Genomic DNA, 22,319 nt, shown 5'->3' on the forward strand with positions numbered 1-22,319 from the left:
CCTCTTACCCCTTTCCATTGCACTCATATACACTTGTCTTTTTTCATTACATTACATTCAGATTTCCTTACCCCGCTCTTTCGGAGAGGTTGAGGTAAACTCTTGTGATTGCTGCAGCCACTTCTAGGCCTCAATAAAGACTGAGAAGGGATCTGCTGACACTCAGGAGTCTCATCGTTACCCAGCGAGTGGTGGGTTGATATGGGGGGAAGGGATGGTGGATTCAGTGGATTGGCCTCTACTCCCATATTTTAAATGGAATTGAGAGCTAGTGGTGGGAGTAGCAGGGATGGAGAGTATCCCAACCCTGGCTCCACCCTCATTCCTGTTTGATGCTTCAGTGCCGGGGTGATATGTTCGGCAGATGTGACTGGTGGGCCATGTTTGAAAGATTGGTTGGAGTGTCCTTCATTCCTCAAGGCGACCTGCATGAGGGATGTTCTTTTGCTCGGTCACTGCACGGCTTGATGGGTTTGATTAGAGGGATCATGGATCCCCTTGAGTTTATGCTTGGGTCACATTGGGGATTTAGGCGGCAGGCACTTCATGAGTTAACAGGTGTCTGTACTAAGTGGGCCTTTGAGCTTCATGGTCAACCTCAGTGTCGGGAGGTTACGAGTGGAGGCACGTCAGAGGTGCTCTCCCCTGGGACATACCTTTGAGGAACTCCTTGGAGGGTAAGTGAGGGAGCTTTGCAGGGTCTTGTTTGGGAGATGGGAAGTGGATTGCCGGAGTTTCTAGAGGGGTTAGGATACTGAATTAAAATGGTTCTTGGGTGGGCTGGGGGTTGAGTGGTTGTGGGTTTCATGCTTCTGGGGAAGTCTCTGTAGAGTGAGGATGGGGTGTCTCCCCATTGTCCTGTGGGGATTCGGCTGGCAGGGTGCTTGATGAGGCTGGGGTTTTTGCTCTCAAGAGCGGGGGGCCTTTTACCTATTGCTTCCCCACCTTATGCCTTTATTTGCCCTTGCATGGATACCCCCTCCCTACATCTTTTCTACACTATGCGGGATCCATTGTTGACTGCAGCCCTGTGTGCCACTGATCTCCTCTGAGTATAGGATCTGCAAGGCTCATCCAGTAATTCTATTCATAGACATCCATGCTCCGCTGTATGGAATTGTTTTGTTGGAATCCTTTTCAAGCTTCAACCATCTCAGTATTTTGGTGATCTTGTGAGGGGTCACCTTCATGAGTACTTGAGATTCTCCCCTAAACATAATGGGCCTCATTACGACCCAGGCGGAAAACCATGGTGCTAATAGAACCATGGTCCATGCCGGTAACTTACCGACTCTGCCATGGAGAAAGGGGGAATTACCACCCCATTACAAGGTTGGTGGGGCGATAATTCCCCCTTCCTCCATGGCCCTTCCCCATTCCCATTTTTGCCCCATATGGCTCAATGAGAATGGGGATAATAATAATGCAGTCCTAGTGGAGTCTAGTCAAAATAAAAGGGCTGTACTAAAAACCTATTGCCAATACTTCACCGCTAAATACAAATAGTGTGGGATAGAGTTCATGAAAAAGAAAGAAGTGTTCACAAAATGATATCTCAGGATGTTCTGGCCATTTGCCTCCCTTCTCTGCAGTTTCAGCACGAGGTAAGGCGGTTCACTCAATCAAAGCACACACTCTCGCTTCTCTGGCATGAGGGCACAGTTCCATTACCAGCATCAGGGCCTTCTGTGCCCAAGTTTCTTTACTTCAAAGTCTTTTGACTCAGAGGGTCTGATGTACCAAAACAAAACACAATGGGCCTCATTATGAGTCCGGATGTAACATTACAACCCCGGTGACCCGGGAATTCCGGAGGCAGAATTCGGTAAAACCCCATTCCCATTGAGTCCCATAGGACTCTATGGGAATGGGGACCATGGAAACACTGGCACCATCTTGTGATGGGGCCGGTGTTTCTATGTCCGCCTGCAGGCGGGCGGTGTTAAACCTGCCAAGTCAGACCTGGCAGGAATGACACCTCGGCCTGCAGGACCCGAGATCACCCGGTATGGAAACAACGGTGGCGGCGGGTTTACCGCCACCGTTATTTCCATACTGGGTGACTCGTAATGAGGCCCAATGTTCCTTTCCTTTTATAAGTACTCAATGCAGGTGATTCACCCTGGATCCCCCTCAGCCGGGCTCAGATCCTTTTTTTCACACAATTAGTCTCCCGCAGCCGGGCTCGGACCAATTTCAATTTCCATTAAACTAGCAAAGACCTTTGAATATGCACAGCATTTAGCTTGACCCGTTGCAGGACCACTTCGATCTCAAAATGACCTTTTCATAGTTGACAACCAGTTGGATACCTAACAGAGACCTTTGAATGAGTACCCACATGGCGCCGGACCACTCTGTCTACGGTATCTTTCTTGGCCTCCAAAGTTCAGTCACTCCTCTGGTTTTCAATTATATTTGCGTTGCTCGTCACATACATTTCACACACTGTTCTCTTGCAACCTTGGTTTTAACACAGGCTGGTTTGGTATCAGTATCACTGACTCACCGGCTCTGCTATCTTTACAGGCGCTGCTTTGTTGTAGGAGCCAAGGAAAGTACCACATCGGCAAACACACCTCCCTGCCTTGATTATCGATGCAGGAGAGCCCTGGGTACCTCTGACACACAATACAGGTTTCTTCAACTTTAGTCCCAGGTCTTAGGTTTCTTACTTTCCAAGGTTCACAAAAGTAACGGTCTGAAACGATCAAGGGCACTTCCCTCCTTGCAACCCTTTCTGGTCTCGTCGTCTTTCTCCTTATATTAAACTACCATCTTTGAAACGCTGTCTCCTCGTGTGCTTTGCCTTGTTCAGAGTGTGCTTTCGTGCTCTGCCTTTTATCCATGTGGGTAAGTGTAATGGAAATTAGGTGTGTGTAATGATCAGTAATTGCCTGACCATTGTATTGGGACATGACGGGTGTACAGCTTTGTTTTTAGTCTGATTTCGCTCACGGTGAGCTGTCCGTGAGAAAGTGTTTGTGTCAGGAAAGTGGGGGGGGGGTTGAGTTCCTAGGTATCCTAACTGGTAGAATGGTTGAAAAGGTGTTACAGGGAAGGGGATACCGCATCTCACCATCCGGTGTCCCACTCCCACAAGACCCCTGATCCTCCCGCACTGGTCCACCCCAGGAACTGTATCCAAAAGCAATGGCTGTGTCCTGGCCGCCTGGATGACAGATCTCCGGGGACTAGAGGGTGAGACACCTTCAGGTTTCCCACTCTGCATCCCACCTCCCCTTCTATCCTTACGTCTACATCTTCCCTGGTGGCTCTCGCCAGCAAGCTGCATTTGTTCTGTACTTCACATCACACTGCATAGGTCTTACCCATTTACACACAGCTGGGCACTCAGGGTAGTGGCCCCTTTTCAGCATTTCAGCCTGGGTCCAACTTGACACTGTATTGGTTTTGGATCTTAGTCTTACTATCGTGACACCCGTCCTTTCCACGTGTCCTTATTAATCCACAGAAACCCACTCTTTCCTCCAGCGAGCTTTACCCGAGGGCTTTGGCACCTCTTTCCTATGTTTACAGTTCCTTATTCAAGCATTCATGCCGCAGGGTGGTCTGGTAATGCCTTCCTAGCACCCGATACATTCTGTGCTGTTGTTCCCAGACTCCCGAGGCATGGTTTCATGTTCCCTGTTCAGGGCTGTAATTCCCAGACTCCCGAGGCATAGTTTTATGTTCACTGTTCTGGGCTGCTTGCTCTTTGACCCAGACCCCTGAGGCACCGTCTTCGAGTCACTGCACTGGACTGTTTATCCCAGACGCCTGAGGCACCGTCTTCGAGTCACTGTACTGGACTGTTTATCCCAGACGCCTGAGGCACAGTCTTCGAGTCACTGTACTGGACTGTTTATCCCAGACGCCTGAGGCACAGTCTTCGAGTCACTGTACTGGACTGTTTATCCCAGACGCCTGAGGCACAGTCTTCGAGTCACTGTACTGGACTGTTTATCCCAGACGCCTGAGGCACAGTCTTCGAGTCACTGTACTGGACTGTTTATCCCAGACGCCTGAGGCACAGTCTTCGAGTCACTGTACTGGACTGGTTATCCCAGGCGGCTGACACAGGAATTTACAGTCATTTGTCTCGTTGCAGCCGAAAAGAGGCACTGTGTTAACACATCTCTAACACTTTTACATCTTTACACGCCTGCAAAACCGTATATTCTTTTCCATATTTTGCCTTGGACCACAAATCTCTCTAGTCTCTAATTGATGTGATCTTAATTTTATTAAAAAATCTTTGTCATGCATTAGGAAAATAAATTGTGTATTTCTGTTCGATAAGCGGTATATTCCGCAAGACCACATATTCTTTGGCAAACGATTTTGTTTGCAAATCTTTATAATTCTTTAGCCAATCCCATATTATCTCTTAATATTTAAAATCTTTACATTGTAATCAAAATGGGAAGAAGCGGTAACCACTTTACTTTCCATAAGATCTCAACTTTTTAGCCATAAACATAGTTCAATGTTTATTGTATTGATTTACTTTTACATTTATAGCAGCGCACAAAGCCCCGAGGCATTTAGGCGCTAGTTACAGTCATAATAGGATTACGCGAGGAGTGACATTGAAAAACAAGCTTAGGATATTCAGCGAGGCAAAACCCAGCTAGTTGCAGGATCTGTATTAGGCTGATTGTCAAGGGGGAACAGTAGGCAGCAGGGGCTATTTTCAAAGGTATTGCAACGGCGTGAGATATGCAAAGACGTCTGAACTCAACAGTGACGCTAGTTACAGACATCAGTAGTGACTACAGAATGCAACAGGATAAAACCCCACTTGCTGGGTCCATGGTAGGGCTCAGTCTGCGTGCAGGATCATGGCAAGGCAAGTCTAGGGAACGCTGGACCGCTGAGGTTATAGTGACACAATTGCGGGTGTGAGAAATACAAAAATGTAAATAAGTCAATAGTGGTGTTAGTAAGAGAGACTGGTCATGTTGCAGTGAGGAAAGTCATAGAGAATCAATGGGCCTCATTACAAGACTAGCGGTATGGAAATAAGGGTGCTGGTAGCTGCGTACCGGCACCCTTTCCGGACTGCCAGACTACGAGTCATGGGAAATCAATGTTATGAATTCAGCGAGACAGACACACCTTTCTTGCTCGGTCCATATCAGTTCCTGGGCGGCATGCAGGATCACATCAAACCGGCAAGGGGAACACCGAGCCACGATTAATGTTCCAGTAGTCATGGTAAAAGATGTTGTAAATTATGCAATGAGGAAGGCAAGAAAGTGAAAAAGCAAACAACGCCAGCTGGCAAAGCCGCACCCAGCATGAACTGCGGTCTAAATCAGCTGCACGGGTATTGAGAGCAAAGATTAGGTCAGGAAAGGGATTTATTTTACCGCAGTGTCTATTTTGTGTCCACCTCGGACAAAAAAGAACAATGGGCTTGGGTAACTGTGAAGTGTGTGGACAGTGCTTGGTCTTGCTGCGAGCAGCAGAGGCTTCGCGGACGCTGTGAGACCAGGATGGTCTCACTTTTCGGCCCGTGTCTCCTTCTATGTAGGGCCTCATCACGAGTTGAGCAGTATCCCGGCGGTAATCGCCAAACCCCCACGGCGCTATTAACGCCGGATCACAGGTTTGGCGGAACAGTAATTCCCCATTTCCCATTGGGCCCATTTGGGAATTCCCCATTCTCCATTGGGCCCAATGGGGTATATTCGGCGCAATTACCGTCGGTGGTATTACCGCATGGTAATTGTGCTGAAAATTGGCAAATTTACAGTGCATTTACCCCAGCTCAAAGCTGGGGGTAAATGCTGCCAAACCATGATTATGCGGACCCTTAAATGCGGCGGTAATAGCGTTACCACCACATTTAAGGGTTACCGCCGAACTCGTGATGACCCCCATAATGTTTAATGGCTTCCATGATTTTAATCTATAAAATCACTTTTATATAAGCTGTTATATCTGGGGATAAGGAAAATGCTCCCTATCTTCTTTCCAAGCCGCTAAGTTATGCCATTACGGGATGTAACTTACTTTCAATGCCAAGATCATTAACTTTAAAAAGTGCTGGTGTAAAGCCTTAGGCTCTGGCCTTCCAGTTCCCCCAGGGGCTTGAGTGGTGTTCTGCGATCAGTTTCCAGGTCTGAACAGCTCCCGACCTGGACTCGCCCATCTTCCACTGTGTTTGCTAAGCCTTTTTTTCAAGCAGTCCTCCTTCCAGTGCTTCCCGCTCAATCTCCCCTTGTCTTAAGGAAGCATTAACAGGCACATCTGTTTCCTCTAGGATTCTGGACCTCATTACACGGATGGCGGTAACCATGGCGCTAATATCGCCATGGTTGCTGCCGGTATTTTACCGATTCTGCCATGGTGAATGGGGGAATTACTGCCCCATTCCAAGGTTGGCGGGGCAGTAATTCCCCATTCACCATGGCCCTTCCCCATTCCCATTTGAGCCCCCATAGGGCTCAATGGGAATGGGGAAGGAGCAAATAACGGTACCGCTACTAGCGGTACCGTTATTTGCTCTGAAGTCCCTCAGCGGGTCCCTTCCTTAACGTGTGGTCTGACCACACGTTAAGGACGGGACCCACTGAGTGACCTCATTGTATGGCGCTAAGGGATTACCGGCACTGGTGCCGGTAATCCCTTAGTGCTATCCGTGTAATGAGGCCCTCTGTCTCCTTTTGCACATTCCCAGCCCACCTCTATAGTTCTTTGTGTCCGAGGCTGTTTCTGATAGGATACTCCCATGCTTGTTAGAACTCTTTTTTCCTTATTTCCTCTCTTTATTGTGTTTAAGTTAAGGCCTGGTATTGAGTGAAGACCAGAGGACCTCTGTTGCCATTAATGATGGCCCACAAGGCTTTAAAGGCACCTGCAGCCTTGTGCAGCACCATCTTGGAATTACTGGTAGCATGGTGGGTGACTCTGCACTGTCCCCCCTGCATCTGCTGGCAGCATGGTGGGTGACTCTGCAGTGCCCCCCTGTCTCTGCTGGTAGCATGGTGGGTGACTCTGCAGTGCCCCCCTGTCTCTGCTGGTAGCATGGTGGGTGACTCTGCAGTGCCCCCATGTCTCTGCTGGTAGCATGGGGGTGACTCTGCACTGTCCCCCCTGCATCTGCTGGTAGCATGGTGGGTGACTCTGCAGTACCCCCTGTCTCTGCTGGTAGCATGGTGGGTGACTCTGCAGCGTCCCCCTGTCTCTGCTGGTAGCATGGTGGGTGACTCTGCAGTGCCCCCCTGTCTCTGCTGGTAGCATGGTGGGTAACTCTGCAGTGCCCCCTGTCTCTGCTAGTAGCATGGTGGGTGACTCTGCAGTGTCCCCCTGTCTCTGCTGGTAGCATGGTGGGTGACTCTGCAGTGCCCCCCTGTCTCTGCTGGTAGCATGGTAGGTGACTCTGCAGTGCCCCCTGCCTCTCCTGAGTACTGAAGATCATGCTGCAGCATAATCTTGGATTTACTGTTAGCATGGTAGGTGACTCTGCAGTGTCCCCCCTGTCTCTGCTGGTAGCATGGTGGGTGACTCTGCAGTGCCCCCTGTCTCTGCTGGTAGCATGGTGGGTGACTCTGCAGTGCCCCCCTGTCTCTGCTGGTAGCATGGTGGGTGACTCTGCAGTGCCCCCCTGTCTCTGCTGGTAGCATGGTGGGTGACTCTGCAGTGTCCCCTGCCTCTCCTACATCCTTAAGATCGTGCTTCAGCATCATCTTGGAATTACTGGTAGCTTGGTAGGTGACTCTGCAGTGCCCCCCTGCCTCTCCTGCGTCCTGAAGATCGTGCTGCAGCATCATCTTGGAATTACTGTTAGCATGGTAGGTGACTCTGCAGTGCCCCCTGTCTCTGCTGCTAGCATAGTAGGTGACTCTGCAGTGCCCCCTGTCTCTGCTGGTAGCATGGTAGGTGACTCTGCAGTGTCCCCCTGTCTCTGCTGCTAGCATAGTAGGTGACTCTGCAGTGCCCCCTGTCTCTGCTGGTAGCATGGTAGGTGACTCTGCAGTGTCCCCCTGTCTCTGCTGCTAGCATAGTAGGTGACTATGCAGTGCCCCCTGTCTCTGCTGGTAGCATGGTAGGTGACTCTGCAGTGTCCCCCTGTCTCTGCTGCTAGCATAGTAGGTGACTATGCAGTGCCCCCTGTCTCTGCTGGTAGCATGGTAGGTGACTCTGCAGTGCCCCCTGCCTCTCCTGAGTACTGAAGATCATGCTGCAGCATAATCTTGGATTTACTGTTAGCATGGTAGGTGACTCTGCAGTGTCCCCCCTGTCTCTGCTGGTAGCATGGTAGGTGACTCTGCAGTGCCCCCTGTCTCTCCTGCGTCCTGAAGATCGTGCTGCAGCATCATCTTGGAATTGCTGGTAGCATGGTAGGTGACTCTGCAGTGCCCCCAGTCTCTCCTAAGTACTGAAGATTGTGCTGCAGTATAAGCAGTGACACACAAGGAGCACAACCCTTCCTTCGCTTGCTCTTGCTCAGGTAGGCTCTCAGTACTCTTTCCTGGTAATTTGAGCATACCACTGACTAGATTGCCCTTTAGGGCGTGATTCCCTGCCTGCTCCCCTCGACCCCAGGTAGGGCTGTGTGGAGTGGGCACAGAATCAACAGTCTTAGTTTATGATAAGGGGTGCCTCAGGAGTTCGGCCTAGCGCTTTGACAGTTCCCCGATTGTTTGCACCCCTTGTCATAGTTGACAAAAATACAGCCAGAAAAGGTGTCGTTCGTTTTGACTCCGAAAGACCTTATTATAAAGCATTACTCAAAAATATGAAGCTGACACTTGAAGGTAGCAAGTCAATATATTTAATATCACTTCTGTTCTCTACCAGCTTTGATCATCATTAAACCTGCAATGATAGCAGCAGTAATAACATAACATACAGTTATATATATAGAGAGCAGTATTGCATAAGCTAAAAGCATGATTCACATCTAACAAAGATCAAGTACAATTTATCATTTTAAAATACCAGCTTGAGCAAACATGGAGTTCATGTTATGTTTGTCTAAGCTATTCTATGGTATTGAAAGTAACTGTCCCCCAACCGGGCAATACCCCCCTTATGAGAGGCAATAAAGGACACACCCCAGGAGGGAATGAGACTACGACCAGGTGCGGGTGATCTCCGCTTTCTTGATTTCACACTTTGTGTGTTGTCCGCAGACAGGGCATACATTGGTGACTCTTCTGTTGGTTGTGGATTTTCCGGGCGACGGGCGGCTGGCAGTCCTTCTCCTCCTTCGATATGACTGTCCGGAATCACCCTCAGGGCAGAGTGCAGCGTTGCCAGAGAACATGTGCCCCTCCAGGATTGTGGGAGGTGCAATTATGCCTGTTTACCGCAGACCCAGTAAGTGTCTCGATAGAGATGAATGTAATAGCCCAATAAAAAACAAGTCCAAACATCATTGTAAAAAATATGATTGCACACACAAACTGGCCACACTCATACAAATATCTACACAAGTCAAAATTCTCGTTGCCATTTCTATCTACCCTAACATTATTCGGTGCAGGCTGCCTGTTCGCTGCCATGGTTTCACCTATACATTAAAACATAAAAGTGCATTAAGTATCCTCAAAATATTTATACTTTTTCTTTTTTTTTTTCATTAGTGAGAGAGAGAAAAGGGTGAGGGAGAGAGGGAGAGAGAGCTTCATGTCACACTTTGAAAATTATATACATTTTACATGTAACATAGTCATTTTACTTCAGTCCTTTCGTTATAACGTTTACCACTATCTAACGATGAAATGCATCTACTTGTGTGTGTGTGTGCTTCATTTATTGTGACACCGCTTCTGTGTCTTGGGCTTCTTCATCCTGTCCTTGTCTGACATTATCATAGGCCTTTCGCACGTCTGTTAAATGTATCCAATATCTCAGGCCCTTCACTTTCACTGCCATTGGCGTGCAATATACTACTTCATATGGGCCATGAAATCTTGGGGCATTCCACATATGCACAAAACTCCTTACATACACCATCTCCCCTGGCATTAGCTGGCCTGTTGGCATTTCTTCAGGGAGCGTTATTTCTTCACTTTCCCTTTCATTTGTAAATGGTGGTGCAAGTTGTTTTGCTATCATACGGGCCGCTTTTGTGAGTTTTGTCATGTACTCATTGAACTCATCTCCTAGCACAGTGGCGCTTCTATGGGCGTCTGAATGTCTGTCGAGTGGGGAATGTGCCGTGTGCATGCGCCTTCCTGTTACAATTTCATGTGGTGACAGGTGGTGGTCCTTGCTGGGCTGATTCCTCAGCTCGAACAAGGCCAAGGGCAAACAGTGCACCCAGTTTTTCTTGAGTGAAAAACATAGCTTCGACAACCTACCTTTCAGGAGGCCGTTGATCTTCTCAACTATGCCATTACTTTGTGGATGATAAATAGAGCATCATTTGTGTTTTATTCCCAATATTGATGTTACTTCCTTGAAGAGATCGTTGACAAAATGTGTGCCATTATCCGAGCGAATTACGTCACAAATTCCCCAGCGCGGGAATACTTCCCTCACCAAGAACTTTGCGGCACATTTGGCATCCGGATGTGCACATGGCCCTGCTTCCACCCACCTTGAAAATGGACAAACAACTACTATCATGTAACAGGACCCATTGCATCTCTCTCCCATGTCTGCATAATCGATATGCATCTCTCTGAAGGGGCCTGTTGGTTTCGGTATTGTTCCTCGTTATGTCCTTAGTGTCATTCCTGAATTATATATTTGGCATTTTGTACATTCCATTTCCATTTTTGCAGTTGTTCCTGTAATCCTGGGACAAACCAATTCTCCTGGATCTCTGCAGCGATATGTTGTTTCGCATTGTGTGCTGGAAAGTGTAGTTGTTGAAACGCTATTCCTAATAGTTTGATTGGCATCACCAATTTACTTGTGATGAGCTGGCGCCATAGAAGGTCTGTTGCTGATTGGCTACGCCCCCATTTTTCCCACAGTTCCTTTTCCTCTATCGATACCCCGTCTTGTATCTGTAATATTTGTGACACGGCATGGCATTATAGCTATCTGGGAGGTCCTCATCTACATGTTTCTGTATCAGGTACTCACCTGTCCTCTCTTTTGTTAAATATGAAACTTCTTTGGCAGTAGCGTCCGCTGCCGCGTTTCCCAAAGAGATGACATCTGTATTGTTTGCATGGGCCTGGCACTTCACTTCGCTACCATAGTGGGGTCTTTTAATGCCTCTATCAGTTCTTTTAGGAGGTCTGCGTGCTGTACAGGTGACCCATCTGCCCTCTGGAACCCTCTCTGTCCCCATCTTGCCAATCCCCAGTGCACTGTAGTAGTCATGTAAGCGGAATCTATGTAAATTGTAACCGCACACCCCTTTGATGCATGCAATGCTTCAATGAGTGCTATTATTCTGCAGCTTGTGCTGAGTAATGGGCGGGTAGGCGCTGTTGTATTCACACTTCGTACTCATCTTCTTCCATCCTTACAACAGCTATTCCCATGTGTTTTTCTCCTGTCTCAGAATTTATTGATGATGACCCATCTATGAAGAATACCTCTCCCTCATTCAATGCGTTTTCACTTACTATGGTGGTTTCTCCCTCCTCACCTCTGTATGTTGCACAATCGTGCGCTTGCATGTCTTCCACTGAACATGGCTCTGTGATGAATCTTGCAGGTTTCACTGTTTTGAATCTTACTATTTGTATGTTTGCGCTTGACAGAATTATTTCGTATGCTGTGGCTCTCTGTGTAGTGAGTGTGCTTTTTGATCCTTCCAGGATTGCGAATAGTGAGTGCTCTACGAACAGTGTCACAGAACATCCCATCGCTATTGTTGCACTTTTCTCAATAGCGAACGCTGCGGCTGCGAGAGATTGCTTGCAAGCGAAGTGTCCTTGCATTACTGCATCCAATGTGCCACTGTAGTAGGCCAGGGGCTTGTGTCCCAGCAATGTCTTTTGTGTCAGTACTGCTGTCATGAGGGACCCCTTGCAATGTGAGAACAGGAAAAACCTGCGCTCGTAGTCTGGGTTCGCGAGTACTGGGGCGCTTGAAATTAGTTCTTTGAGTGATGTGAAAGCATCATCCAATTCTGCTGACCATTGTATTTCTGTGTTTTCTCTTTGAGCTTCCTTGAGTCCCTGCAATAATTTTCTAGTGTATGCTGCATAATCCAGTATCCATGCTTGGCAGTAGTTACACATTCCGAGAAATGGTTGCATTTCCTACACTGTTTTTGGTCTGTTTAGTGCTGTGATGGCAGCTACCCTGTCCGGTATCATTCTCTTACCGTCTCTTGAAATTAGCTGTCCCAGGTACAACACTTCTCGTTGACAATATTGTAACTTTCCTTTGTCCACTTTGTAACCTTTGCGGGCCAACAATGTCAATAGAGTGATAGTATCTTTCCTGCACTCTTCCTCATTTTTTCCACAGATCAATAAATCATCCACGTACTGAATAATGGTGCTGTCTGTTGTCACATTTCCTAGATCTTCGTGTAGTATTCTGTTGAATATGCTTGGACGTTCGCAGTATCTTGGGGTAGTCTGCAATGCTCATACCTTTTTCCTCCCACTGTGAATGCTGTTAAATATCTGCATTCTTCTGCAAGTGGTACTGAGAAGAATGCGTTCTTCAAATCCACCACTTTGAAGTGAGACGCATCTTTCGGGATGCTGCATAGGATGGATGCTGGATTGGGGAGCAAGGGGAACTCTTTTTGTATGACGTCATTGAGTGGGCGTAGATCTTGGATCATCCTCCAAGCCCCTCCCTTCGCTTTTTTAATAGAGTAGATACAGGTATTGCTTGGTGAGTTTGAGGGCACTATTACTTCCTGTGCCAGTAATGCGCTAATTGTTTCTTTTATCCCTTCTTCTGCTTCCCGGGACAGGGGGCACTGCTTTACTCTGGGCAGTATGGCTCCTGGTTTACGTTTTATCCTAACAGGTGTTACCCCATGCAATAGTCCCACATCATGGGGGCCTGTAGTTCACAGGTCACCCGGCACTAATTGCATGTCATCATCAAAGAATGACAGTGGTGCTCCCACCACTGCCATTAGCTGCACTGGCACTTGTCTTGTCTGTATCATTATATCACAGGGGATTGCTATCTCCATTATTATTTCACCATCACTATCGGAGTCTGTGAAGAGGTCCTCATCTGATAAGTCTTGCAGTGCAATGTCAGCATTGATGCACAACACTGTGCGCCACTTGCAGCCGTGTATGTCCATTGCAATTACTGCTATTCTTTGGGCAGCGACCTGAACTGCGTGTACATCTAATGACATCACTGTTCCAGGCACTATCTCTGGGCGTGATATGGGGCGGAAAACAAACTCTGCAGGCACCCTCCATTCTAGGCGCTTCAATTCTGGGACCACCCGTGCCAATGTTTTTAGCCACTGGATGAACATATCAGGGTCCACTGGTATGCCGCACACTTCTGGCGCTGTTGCTCACGTGTGCACTACCAGCATTACTCGCATGGGGCAAATTCCTGGTGTTGAGCAAACTGTTCCTCTCTTTGTGAAGGATATGGTCATATTAAGCTTACTGAGGAGATCCCTTCCCAATAAGTTAATCAGGGATTGTTCATAGTACAATAGGGGTGCTCTTACTGTTTTACCCCACACCGTTACATCTAAGTCTTCTGTGTAAGGAACTTCGACCACCGCCCCAGAAAACCCCTGCGTCTCCAATTTACGATTAGATAACGGAAACCTGCCCTCACGTAGGCAGGATTTTTCGGCTCCCGAATCCACCATAAAAAAGAATTGTTTGTTCCATATCTCTGCCCCTATCAATGGTTCCTCTCCTGCATCGAGGGTCGTCGATAGTACTGGACACACAAGTGTTCTCTGCGGGCTGTCCTATGCCGAATGCCTCGTGGTCCCCCCTTGACTAAAAACATTTCCTGATACTACCGCCACTCCCCCAAATGGCGCAGGTGCACCATTTGCTGTTGTGGCGAAGGGGTTGTTCTGTGTGTATGGTATGTGCTCGCGGCCTTGTGGGTGCTGTTGGGCACTATGTGGTTGCTCCCTATGTTGTTCTGGGCACCTCTGTTCCTGCTGTCCTTTCCCACCTCCCATTGGTAGCCCGTAAGGGCTTCCTGGGTGCGGGTGACCATAATGCTGGTCATCTTGGTAATTGTTGTTTGGCCTGCTCCTACATTCCTGTGAGAAGTGCCCCATCTCCCACAGTTCCAACAGTTTCCTTGTCCTCCTCTAGGTCCTTGTCCGCCATACCCGCCATTTCCCCCATTCACTGGGCCACCCCCTCTGCAGCCTCGGTACCCACCTCTTCCTCCCCGGTTGTTCCACGCCTGCCACTGCGGTCGTCCGTACTGCTCCAGTCTGTTCCACTGTGACTGCCCATTGCCAGCCCAATTTGCTGCCATCCTTCCTTGTATCACTACTGATCTCTCTCCTCCTCTGCATCTTTATCTGTGGGGAGTGCTGCTACAGCTGCGGCGACCTTCACCAGTTTTGTCTGTATTAACTTTGCCTCATCTGCCAACCTTCTCTGTACCATCTCCTTTTCTCTTTCTTTGATTCTCTTGCAGTGGTGTATTATTATACTCTGAATTTCGGGCCACCCTTTAGCTTCAATGCCTGCTATTTTGTCGAATGCTTTCTGAAGTTCTTTTGGGAGCCCTCTCTTTATTATAAAGTAAAACAGAGATGTTGATTGATCCCAGGCTGTACCCGTTTCCGCTCTCCACATCTCCTGTAACCGTAAAATAAAATCCATAGCATCCTCCCCATCATTCATAGTACATTGCATTACTGACTGTAAATCGGGAGTGTCTGGGAAGGTCTCCCTCAATGCATCCCAGATCCTTGCACGCACTGTATTAAAAGAAGCGCCATCATGGCGGTCACAATCCAATGTTATTCCTGGGAAGCCCGCCTTTGCCCAGAGCCTGTCTGCTTGGTCACCCACTGCCGATACCAACAAACTTTTGACATCAACTACTGCTAATGGCACCCCCACTGTGTGCTTCTCGAATGCATATATCCATTTACTTGCTCCTACCGGCAGCGGGGGCAATGCTTTTAACAAGTTTGCCTTATCGATCTGAGCCCAGGGTATGTAATTTGGCCTCCCACCTCCTCTATGTATCAATGGAAGCTGTAGTTTATTTTTGATTCCTTTTCCAGTACTCACCTTCGACCTTTTTCTCCCCAGCGTGGCCATTCTTCCCATCCAGTTCCTTAGCCTTCCTGTCCATTCCTCTTCCATGGCCCTCCCCAGAGGCGTCTCATCCAACCTTTCCGACCTCCCCCCTGCTGCTACCCCCATTCTTCCGGCTTCCTGCTCATCGTCCGCTATATCACACCACAGTTCTTCCATTCCCCCTGTGGCCATTCTTACCTTCCCTGTGTTTTCGCCAAGATCATATGGTTCCAACTCTTTTATTCTAGTTGGCGCTTCCTGTATTTGGAATAGTATTTCCCCCTTTTTCCACCCTTCCTCAGAGGACCTGTCATGTGCCTGTGTCTGTGGTGTTTGCTTTGCTCTTGACATGCTTGTCCCACCTTGTTCACATATGTTTCGTATTCTAGATAGCTATTGTGGGAGTACTCACCTGTCCGTTTCTTCTGGGGCACTCATATGGTGGCGGTGTAGTGGGTCGTGAGGCAGCTGCGGGGGTAGGTGTGGACACATATACGGGATCGCTATACTCTTCGGCTGCCACTGGCTTATTTAGGAGGGGGTACAACCGTGTTACCTCTATTGACCCTTCTTTCCTTCCACCGTCTCCTTCACTCTCATTTGTTGCCAGGGGAGTGGTGGCAGTGGCGGGCTGCTCTGGTGTTATGTCTTGCCTTTTGAGTGGGGGCACTTCTTCAAACAGCCTCCACAGATTGAGTATCTCACTTCTATTATTGAATTGTTTTCCTTTATATTTTATAAATATACATGTGGCTACCATGTCCAAGACGCTTTTATCAAACGACCCTCTTTGGGGCTACACCTGGGGTAGCCCCTCTCCCTTCAATTCCGTGACCCACTGGTCATGGTACTTGGTTATGCGTTCTGCATAGCCTGGTAAGTTTTTGCAAATATGGGCTTGGGGTGTTACTGCCCCGCTCTTATTCTTTTGCTGTTCACCTTCCTGGGTTACGTAAATCTATCGCTGTGGCTCACGTGTGTGCTAGTGCTAGCAGTTATTAGACCCCACAATACTTTTACACAATATCTCTGCTCTTAACCTTCCCGGGTCACACTTACAATGACCGTCTCACCAAAATATCTGGTACCATATATTTTATCATTATCACTTTGCAGTACAAAATGTTCACTTACGAATGCATAACATATACAATTTATAATGAACATCCAACAAACATTTAACGTACAACATATAACAAAGTCCCTCCCTTCTTTCTTTTTTTTTTTCTTTCTTTTTTTGAACACCCTTTGTCCCTCACCCCACTCTCCCCTTTGATCCTTGGAACTTATAGTGTATTCTCTATTATTAATTCACCCAGAATAAAGAGAAAGAGAAAAGCGTTTTCTAATTTGTACACCGTGTCTCTAACTTCTCAGACACCTTTTATTTCTATTTTCCACTGTTTCACTTATTCCCAGTACTAGTCAAGATAGCACTATGCGGTGCCACCTTCTACCCCCTTTCAGAGCTAGGTTCCCGTCTTCCTTTTTTCTTTTTCACCTCATTATCCTAATGGCCATATGCAGAGAAAAGAGGAAAGTACAAAAAATATCAATCGTTCTACTCTTAAGAAAGATCCCCTCTACACCTTATTTGACCTTGTACTCTCTGGTCTCTATCCCCTTCCTTTTATTGTCACTTGCACTTAATACTCAGGTGCCCGTCTTGATCCGAGACTCTCCAGACTTGGTCCGTCCAAGCGGCGCTGCCTCACACTTAATGGCCGCCCCTGGTGAGCGGTACTAAGGATTTTTTGGAGCGGGACCTGTACCCTTTCGCCCTAATGCATGCGCACGTCTAAGCGTACCAGTTGCCGTAGACGAGCCGCTCTGTCGAGCGGGCGAGCTGTGCGTCTCCACTGTGGCCGGGGACGTCTCGTGCCTAAAGGGGACAGTAAAAACGAATCACGTCCAAGGGGTCACCACTGAAAGTAAGCGTCCCCCAACTGGGCAATACCCCCCTTATGAGAGGCAATAAAGGACACACCCCAGGAGGGAATGAGACCACTACCAGGTGCGGGTGAAGTTAAAAGGTTTTTTTATCTAAATCAATATAGGGCATGCAAAGGACTCTGCAAACTCTGAGAGCGCTCTGTCTGACAATAGCAAAGACAGTCCACTATATTACAAATACACGTCATGCATGATCTAAGATACAGGGCCACATAGTCGTTGGGGATTGGATGGCGAAGTCTAGCTACTATGTTGTATAGGTGCTCAGTGCTCCATGATTGGCGGGGATCCACGTGGTGGCATCGCGGAGTGCTTGGGTCAGCTGGCCTTGTCGGGGTGGAGTTCCAGGGCACTTGTTGTCAGCAGAGATTCACCACACTGGTTCTAAAAAACATGCCCTTGCGGCCACTCATACACATTCATCACACTCATGCATACCAGGTTGTTATGTAAAACTTCTAATACATCAATCAGACACCTGGGAGGGAACACAGGGGAGCAGTATTTAATAGAGGCCTTCTTCATACATCACCATAAAGGTGTCATTTACAAAAGGGTCCGATCTCATAGGTCCCGGTGTCTTATCTGGGGGCACGGGTCATGCTGCCTTCATTATTTTAACTTGTTGGATGTAGTAAATGATGGCTCTGGGGGATGTTTGCACAGGGACGGATAACTGTCTTTGAGGTCTGTTGAATTTGGGGCGAACTGGAATACCATTGGGTCAGTGGGGGCACCCAGCTGGCACCTCAAAGGCGGTGGGATTTAGGACCAGGTAGCTCGTAATTCACTTGGCCTGGCCATGGCGATACACAGTGGTTGCGTGGCGGCCTCTGGCATGGGGGCGGTAAATACTTGAAGCGGGTCCAGCAGGAATGTGGGGAGGTGAGGCTGTGCTTGTAAAAAAAAACAGCGAGTCTTGTAGGGCCTTGGCGGGAGGAGGGGGAGATGGCCTTGTAGCTTTGTGCGATTCTCTATTCACTGGGCTGCACAATATACTATTAGAGGGGACAGATATTAAAGCTGGGAGCATAAGGAAGATTACACATTTTCTGCCGTTTACATATGCTTACATTGCTAGGTTCACACCCGTGAAGGCTTTTCATTGGCTTGTACATTGCATATCATTAGTCAGCTTTATACTTATAATTCATGAGAGAGGTGAATATATAACAAAACATGAAGTAGCGTCAGGTTGGGTTATGCACTTGGAACCAAGTAAGTAATGTGTTAATATAACATTTTGATTATAGACAAACAGGCTCACTACCCTAGATGGCCTATATACAATACAATCAAGTTTTATCCCATCACACACAAACATTTTATATATTGCTTTTCAATTACCCTTTTTACAATAGCAGCAAACATTTGTTGACCCAAAATGGATTTTCGAGTGATCATACATTCGGCATTAGAGCACAGTGTGTTTTGGGGTGGGCTGGGGTCATCTTGCTTCAATCCGAGTAACTGGCACTATATGTTTTAACACACATCCTAGCAGCGTGGATAAGACTGTGAACCTTGAAAGTTTTCCATTCATGGCTTAGCATTTTATTTGGGGGACTGGGCTGGAGGTCATGGACACCATATATCACCAGTACAGAGGTTAGGCGCAGGGTCGGTATATGCTTGGTAGCGATAGCTTTTGTTATTTTCCAAACCCCGGCTATGAGTCCGGTTACTTCTAGGGCAATGATGTACTGCGGAAGGTAAATGATACAGTGTTTGTTCTGTTACTTGTTCGCGTCTGGTTGCCCGTGAGAACGGGCTTTCAGTGGATCTGCCATGGGGTGGAGGCTTGGGGGGGGGGGAGTGCAGGACTCTCTCTTTGCGCGGTCAAGTGGGGGCCGAGCTGCAGCTTTTGTACTCTGCTGAGGCCTGAGTTCAGTACACTCAAAATGGAGTCTTTTGCGTGTTACAAGATGGTGTCTATGCTATGTTGTTCTATGGGCTGTGCAGCCTCACGTGTCGATCCGCAGCCACCCTGCCTCCCGGGCCCAATGTGCATGGGGGGCTGCTGACAAGTCATGAGCCTCACGTGGGTGGGCAATGTGGGTGAGGGGGTCCTAAAGACCTGTCCTCCCATACAGTATGATCAGGAGTGGAGTGACATAGGGCCTCATTCTGAGGTTGGCGGTAAGGGGTTAACGGTGCCGGTAAGGGTGCTGATGCCGTTAACCCCTTACCGCCGCATTACGTGGTCCTTTAGCGGGTCCCGCTAAGGGCGGCTGGTTTAACCAGGCGCCCTTAGTGGGAGCCGCTAAAGGACCATGGAGCTAACAACGGGCCCGTTGTTAACGGGCCCGTTTTTAGCTCCCTCCCCATTCCCATTGAGCCCTATGGGGGCTCGAATGAGAATGGGGATGAGTTCCCTGAATGGGGAAATACCGGGTCCTCCAAGGTTAGAATGGCCCGGTATTTCCCCATTCAGGGAACCCGGACCCGGTATGCGGTATGGGGGTAGCCATGGCGCTAATATCACCATGGCTACCTGCATACTAGTAATGACCCCCATAATAAAACACGCCATCAGTCTCATACATGCAAAGCGTTCAACCTGCACATTTTAAACTCATGCTTTCCAGGCCTTGCTGTTCTGCATGCAAAGTGACCATGAATTGCTGCTCTTGACCCTTGGTTTGTTCCCATTAGAATAAATGGGCTTCTGCTTGGTGAACAAGCAAAGCGTAGTGGTTTCTCCTAGCCTACTTTAAAATGCCATTATATTGAAGGCATTTTTGAAGAGGTTAAGCGCGACAATTGCTATTGGACACTTTAACCGCATATGTGTATTCTGGTATCATGCTTCCTGTCCATGGCTGCTTATCAGCACAGAAGCATCTCATGACTCTGCTACGAACTCATCTAAAACAGGAAGCTGCCACTTGTGGATGGCTTTCTTCTGTTGGAAAGGGGAAACTGTTTGCCTTTAGCTGACTCTAAACGGCAAGTGTTTGTGAGTTTACAGCTAGTGTCTGTTCCTATCTTTTGAACGCCACGCTTGCATTGTGTGTGAATGTGTGCTTTCTGCGTAATGAACATCCATAGCTTCTTACTATGATGGTGCCAAACCCACGTGTATTTTCAAGGCATTATATTTTCCTACCGCAAGTGCCTACATGTGTCTGTTGCCTCTAACTCGTGCCTTATGTGCAACCATGTACTTTGTATTCACCACACACTGATCTGTGGCTTTAACTGTTTTAGCTCATTTGTCCGTACCATTATTCATAAATCATGACATGCCCCCCTCAAGACGTTTTGACATAGATCTATAGCTCTGCAAGGTGATGGATACACTTACTGGGAGCTATAATTACATAAAGATTGCCCATATTGGTGGCAAAAAGGAAAACAACCTATGTATACATTCATATTTTAGCATATATATGTTGTATGCCAGAATCAACATGAGTTGCTTGATAAATTGCATAGCGCCTATGAGCTTGTAATTGTCATGGCCACTGGCCAGGAACCACAGACCCCATAACAAAGAGGGCCCAGTTGGACCCAGTCCTGGCGCCTTTGGTGCCAGGCTCACGAATAAGTGTGCACTGCACACTTTTATTTTTGTGCAAGGTGCTTGTCTCCCCTGAAGGGTGTCAGACTGACTCTTGTCTGATGATCTGCGGAAGCTTCTGAAACCCGACAGACCTTCTAAGGTGAAACACTCAACCAATAATTTCCACAGCTAAATATTCCACACCTCGGGGGGGGGAAAGGGGATGTGGAAAAAAACAACAAACAACAGACTCCTTCCAGACCTCTGGACCCTCAGGATATCTGCAGCAAGGAAGGAAGCAAAGATTATGCAGTCAACATACAAAATCAACTTTATCTTTGGCTTCAAGGTATAATGAACTGCTGAATAACTCTTGTACCTGTTAATCCTCTGCTATCTGCCCAGAGGATGGAAACATTAAGAGGGTAATTCATAGAATTTCGCCGAAAAGTGTCGCAAGCGGCTGGCGCAGAGTGTCCGCGTGCGATTGTGTGCGCCAGGAATGTGCGCTAAAACCGATTTCCGCGCACAGCATATTCATGGATTTTAGGCTCCCAAACCAGCCGTGGCGCAGAGAATCGCAGCGACCCTGCAGCAGCGCCAGTAACGCCCCCAAGAACGCCCTCGCGCAAGGAAAAGCCATCAAAATCGCTAAATCATCGCAAAGGGCTGCGCTAACCCTGGACCAGTTCACCGGGCTGGCAAACAGCAAACGCCAAGCGGGGAACGTGAATTTCAGGGGTGCGCGGGAAGTTCCACACGCGATTTGCCCAGTGCGAGCAGGGAACGTGTATTTCAGGGGTGCGCGGGAAGTTCCACACGTGATTTCATCAGGGTACGTGTATTACAGGGGTGCGCGGGAAGTTCCACACGCGATTGGCCCAGTGCGAGCAGGGTATGTGTATTTCAGGGGTGCGCGGGAAGTTCCACACGTGATTTCATCAGGGTACGTGTATTACAGGGGTGCGCGGGAAGTTCCACACGCGATTGGCCCAGTGCGAGCAGGGTACGTGTATTTCAGGGGTGCGCGGGAAGTTCCACACGTGATTTCATCAGGGTACGTGTATTACAGGGGTGCGCGGGAAGTTCCACACGCGATTGGCCCAGTGCGAGCAGGGTACGTGTATTTCAGGGGTGCGTGGGAAGTTCCACACGCGATTTCAGCAGGGTACGTGTATTCCAGGGGTGCGCGGGAAGTTCCACATGTGATTGGCCCAGTGCGAGCAGGGTACGTGTATTTCAGGGGTGCGCGGGAAGTTCCACACGCGATTTCAGCAGGGTACGTGTATTCCAGGGGTGCGCGGGAAGTTCCACACGCGATTGGCCCAGTGCGAGCAGGGTACGTGTATTCCATGGGTGCGCGGGAAGTTCCACACGCGATATCAGCAGGGTACGTGTATTTCGGGGGTGCGCGGGAAGTTACACACGCGATTTCAGATGGGTACGTGTATCTCAGGGGTGCGCGGGAAGTTCCACACGCGATTTCAGCAGGGTACGTGTATTTCAGGGGTGCGCGGGAAGTTCCACACGCGATTGGCCCAGTGCGAGCAGGGTACGTGTATTCCATGGGTGCGCGGGAAGTTCCACATGCGATTCCAGCAGGGTATGTGAATTCCAGGGGTTCTGGGGAGTACTACGCGTGAATTGGCCATGTGGGTCCTCCCAGGTGTACGCTCGACAACCTCCACGGCCCCTGCAGGCAGCCCACACCA

General features: G+C 48.4%; 1 protein-coding gene across 1 annotated transcript in view; it reads left to right on the top strand.

Annotated features, from left to right (window-relative positions):
* The window catches only part of LOC138487551 (zinc finger protein 585A-like), a 154,170-nt gene that overhangs the window by 86,342 nt on the left and 45,509 nt on the right, over positions 1-22,319 (top strand). Inside the window, exon 4 of the mRNA XM_069614033.1 lies at positions 9,600-9,615. Coding sequence (XP_069470134.1) covers positions 9,600-9,615 — 16 coding nt within the window. The remainder of the gene's footprint in view (positions 1-9,599; positions 9,616-22,319) is intronic.

The sequence above is a fragment of the Ambystoma mexicanum genome, chromosome 9 (assembly GCF_040938575.1).
Source record: "Ambystoma mexicanum isolate Mex_15411 chromosome 9, UKY_AmexF1_1, whole genome shotgun sequence".
Lineage (NCBI taxonomy): Eukaryota > Metazoa > Chordata > Amphibia > Caudata > Ambystomatidae > Ambystoma > Ambystoma mexicanum.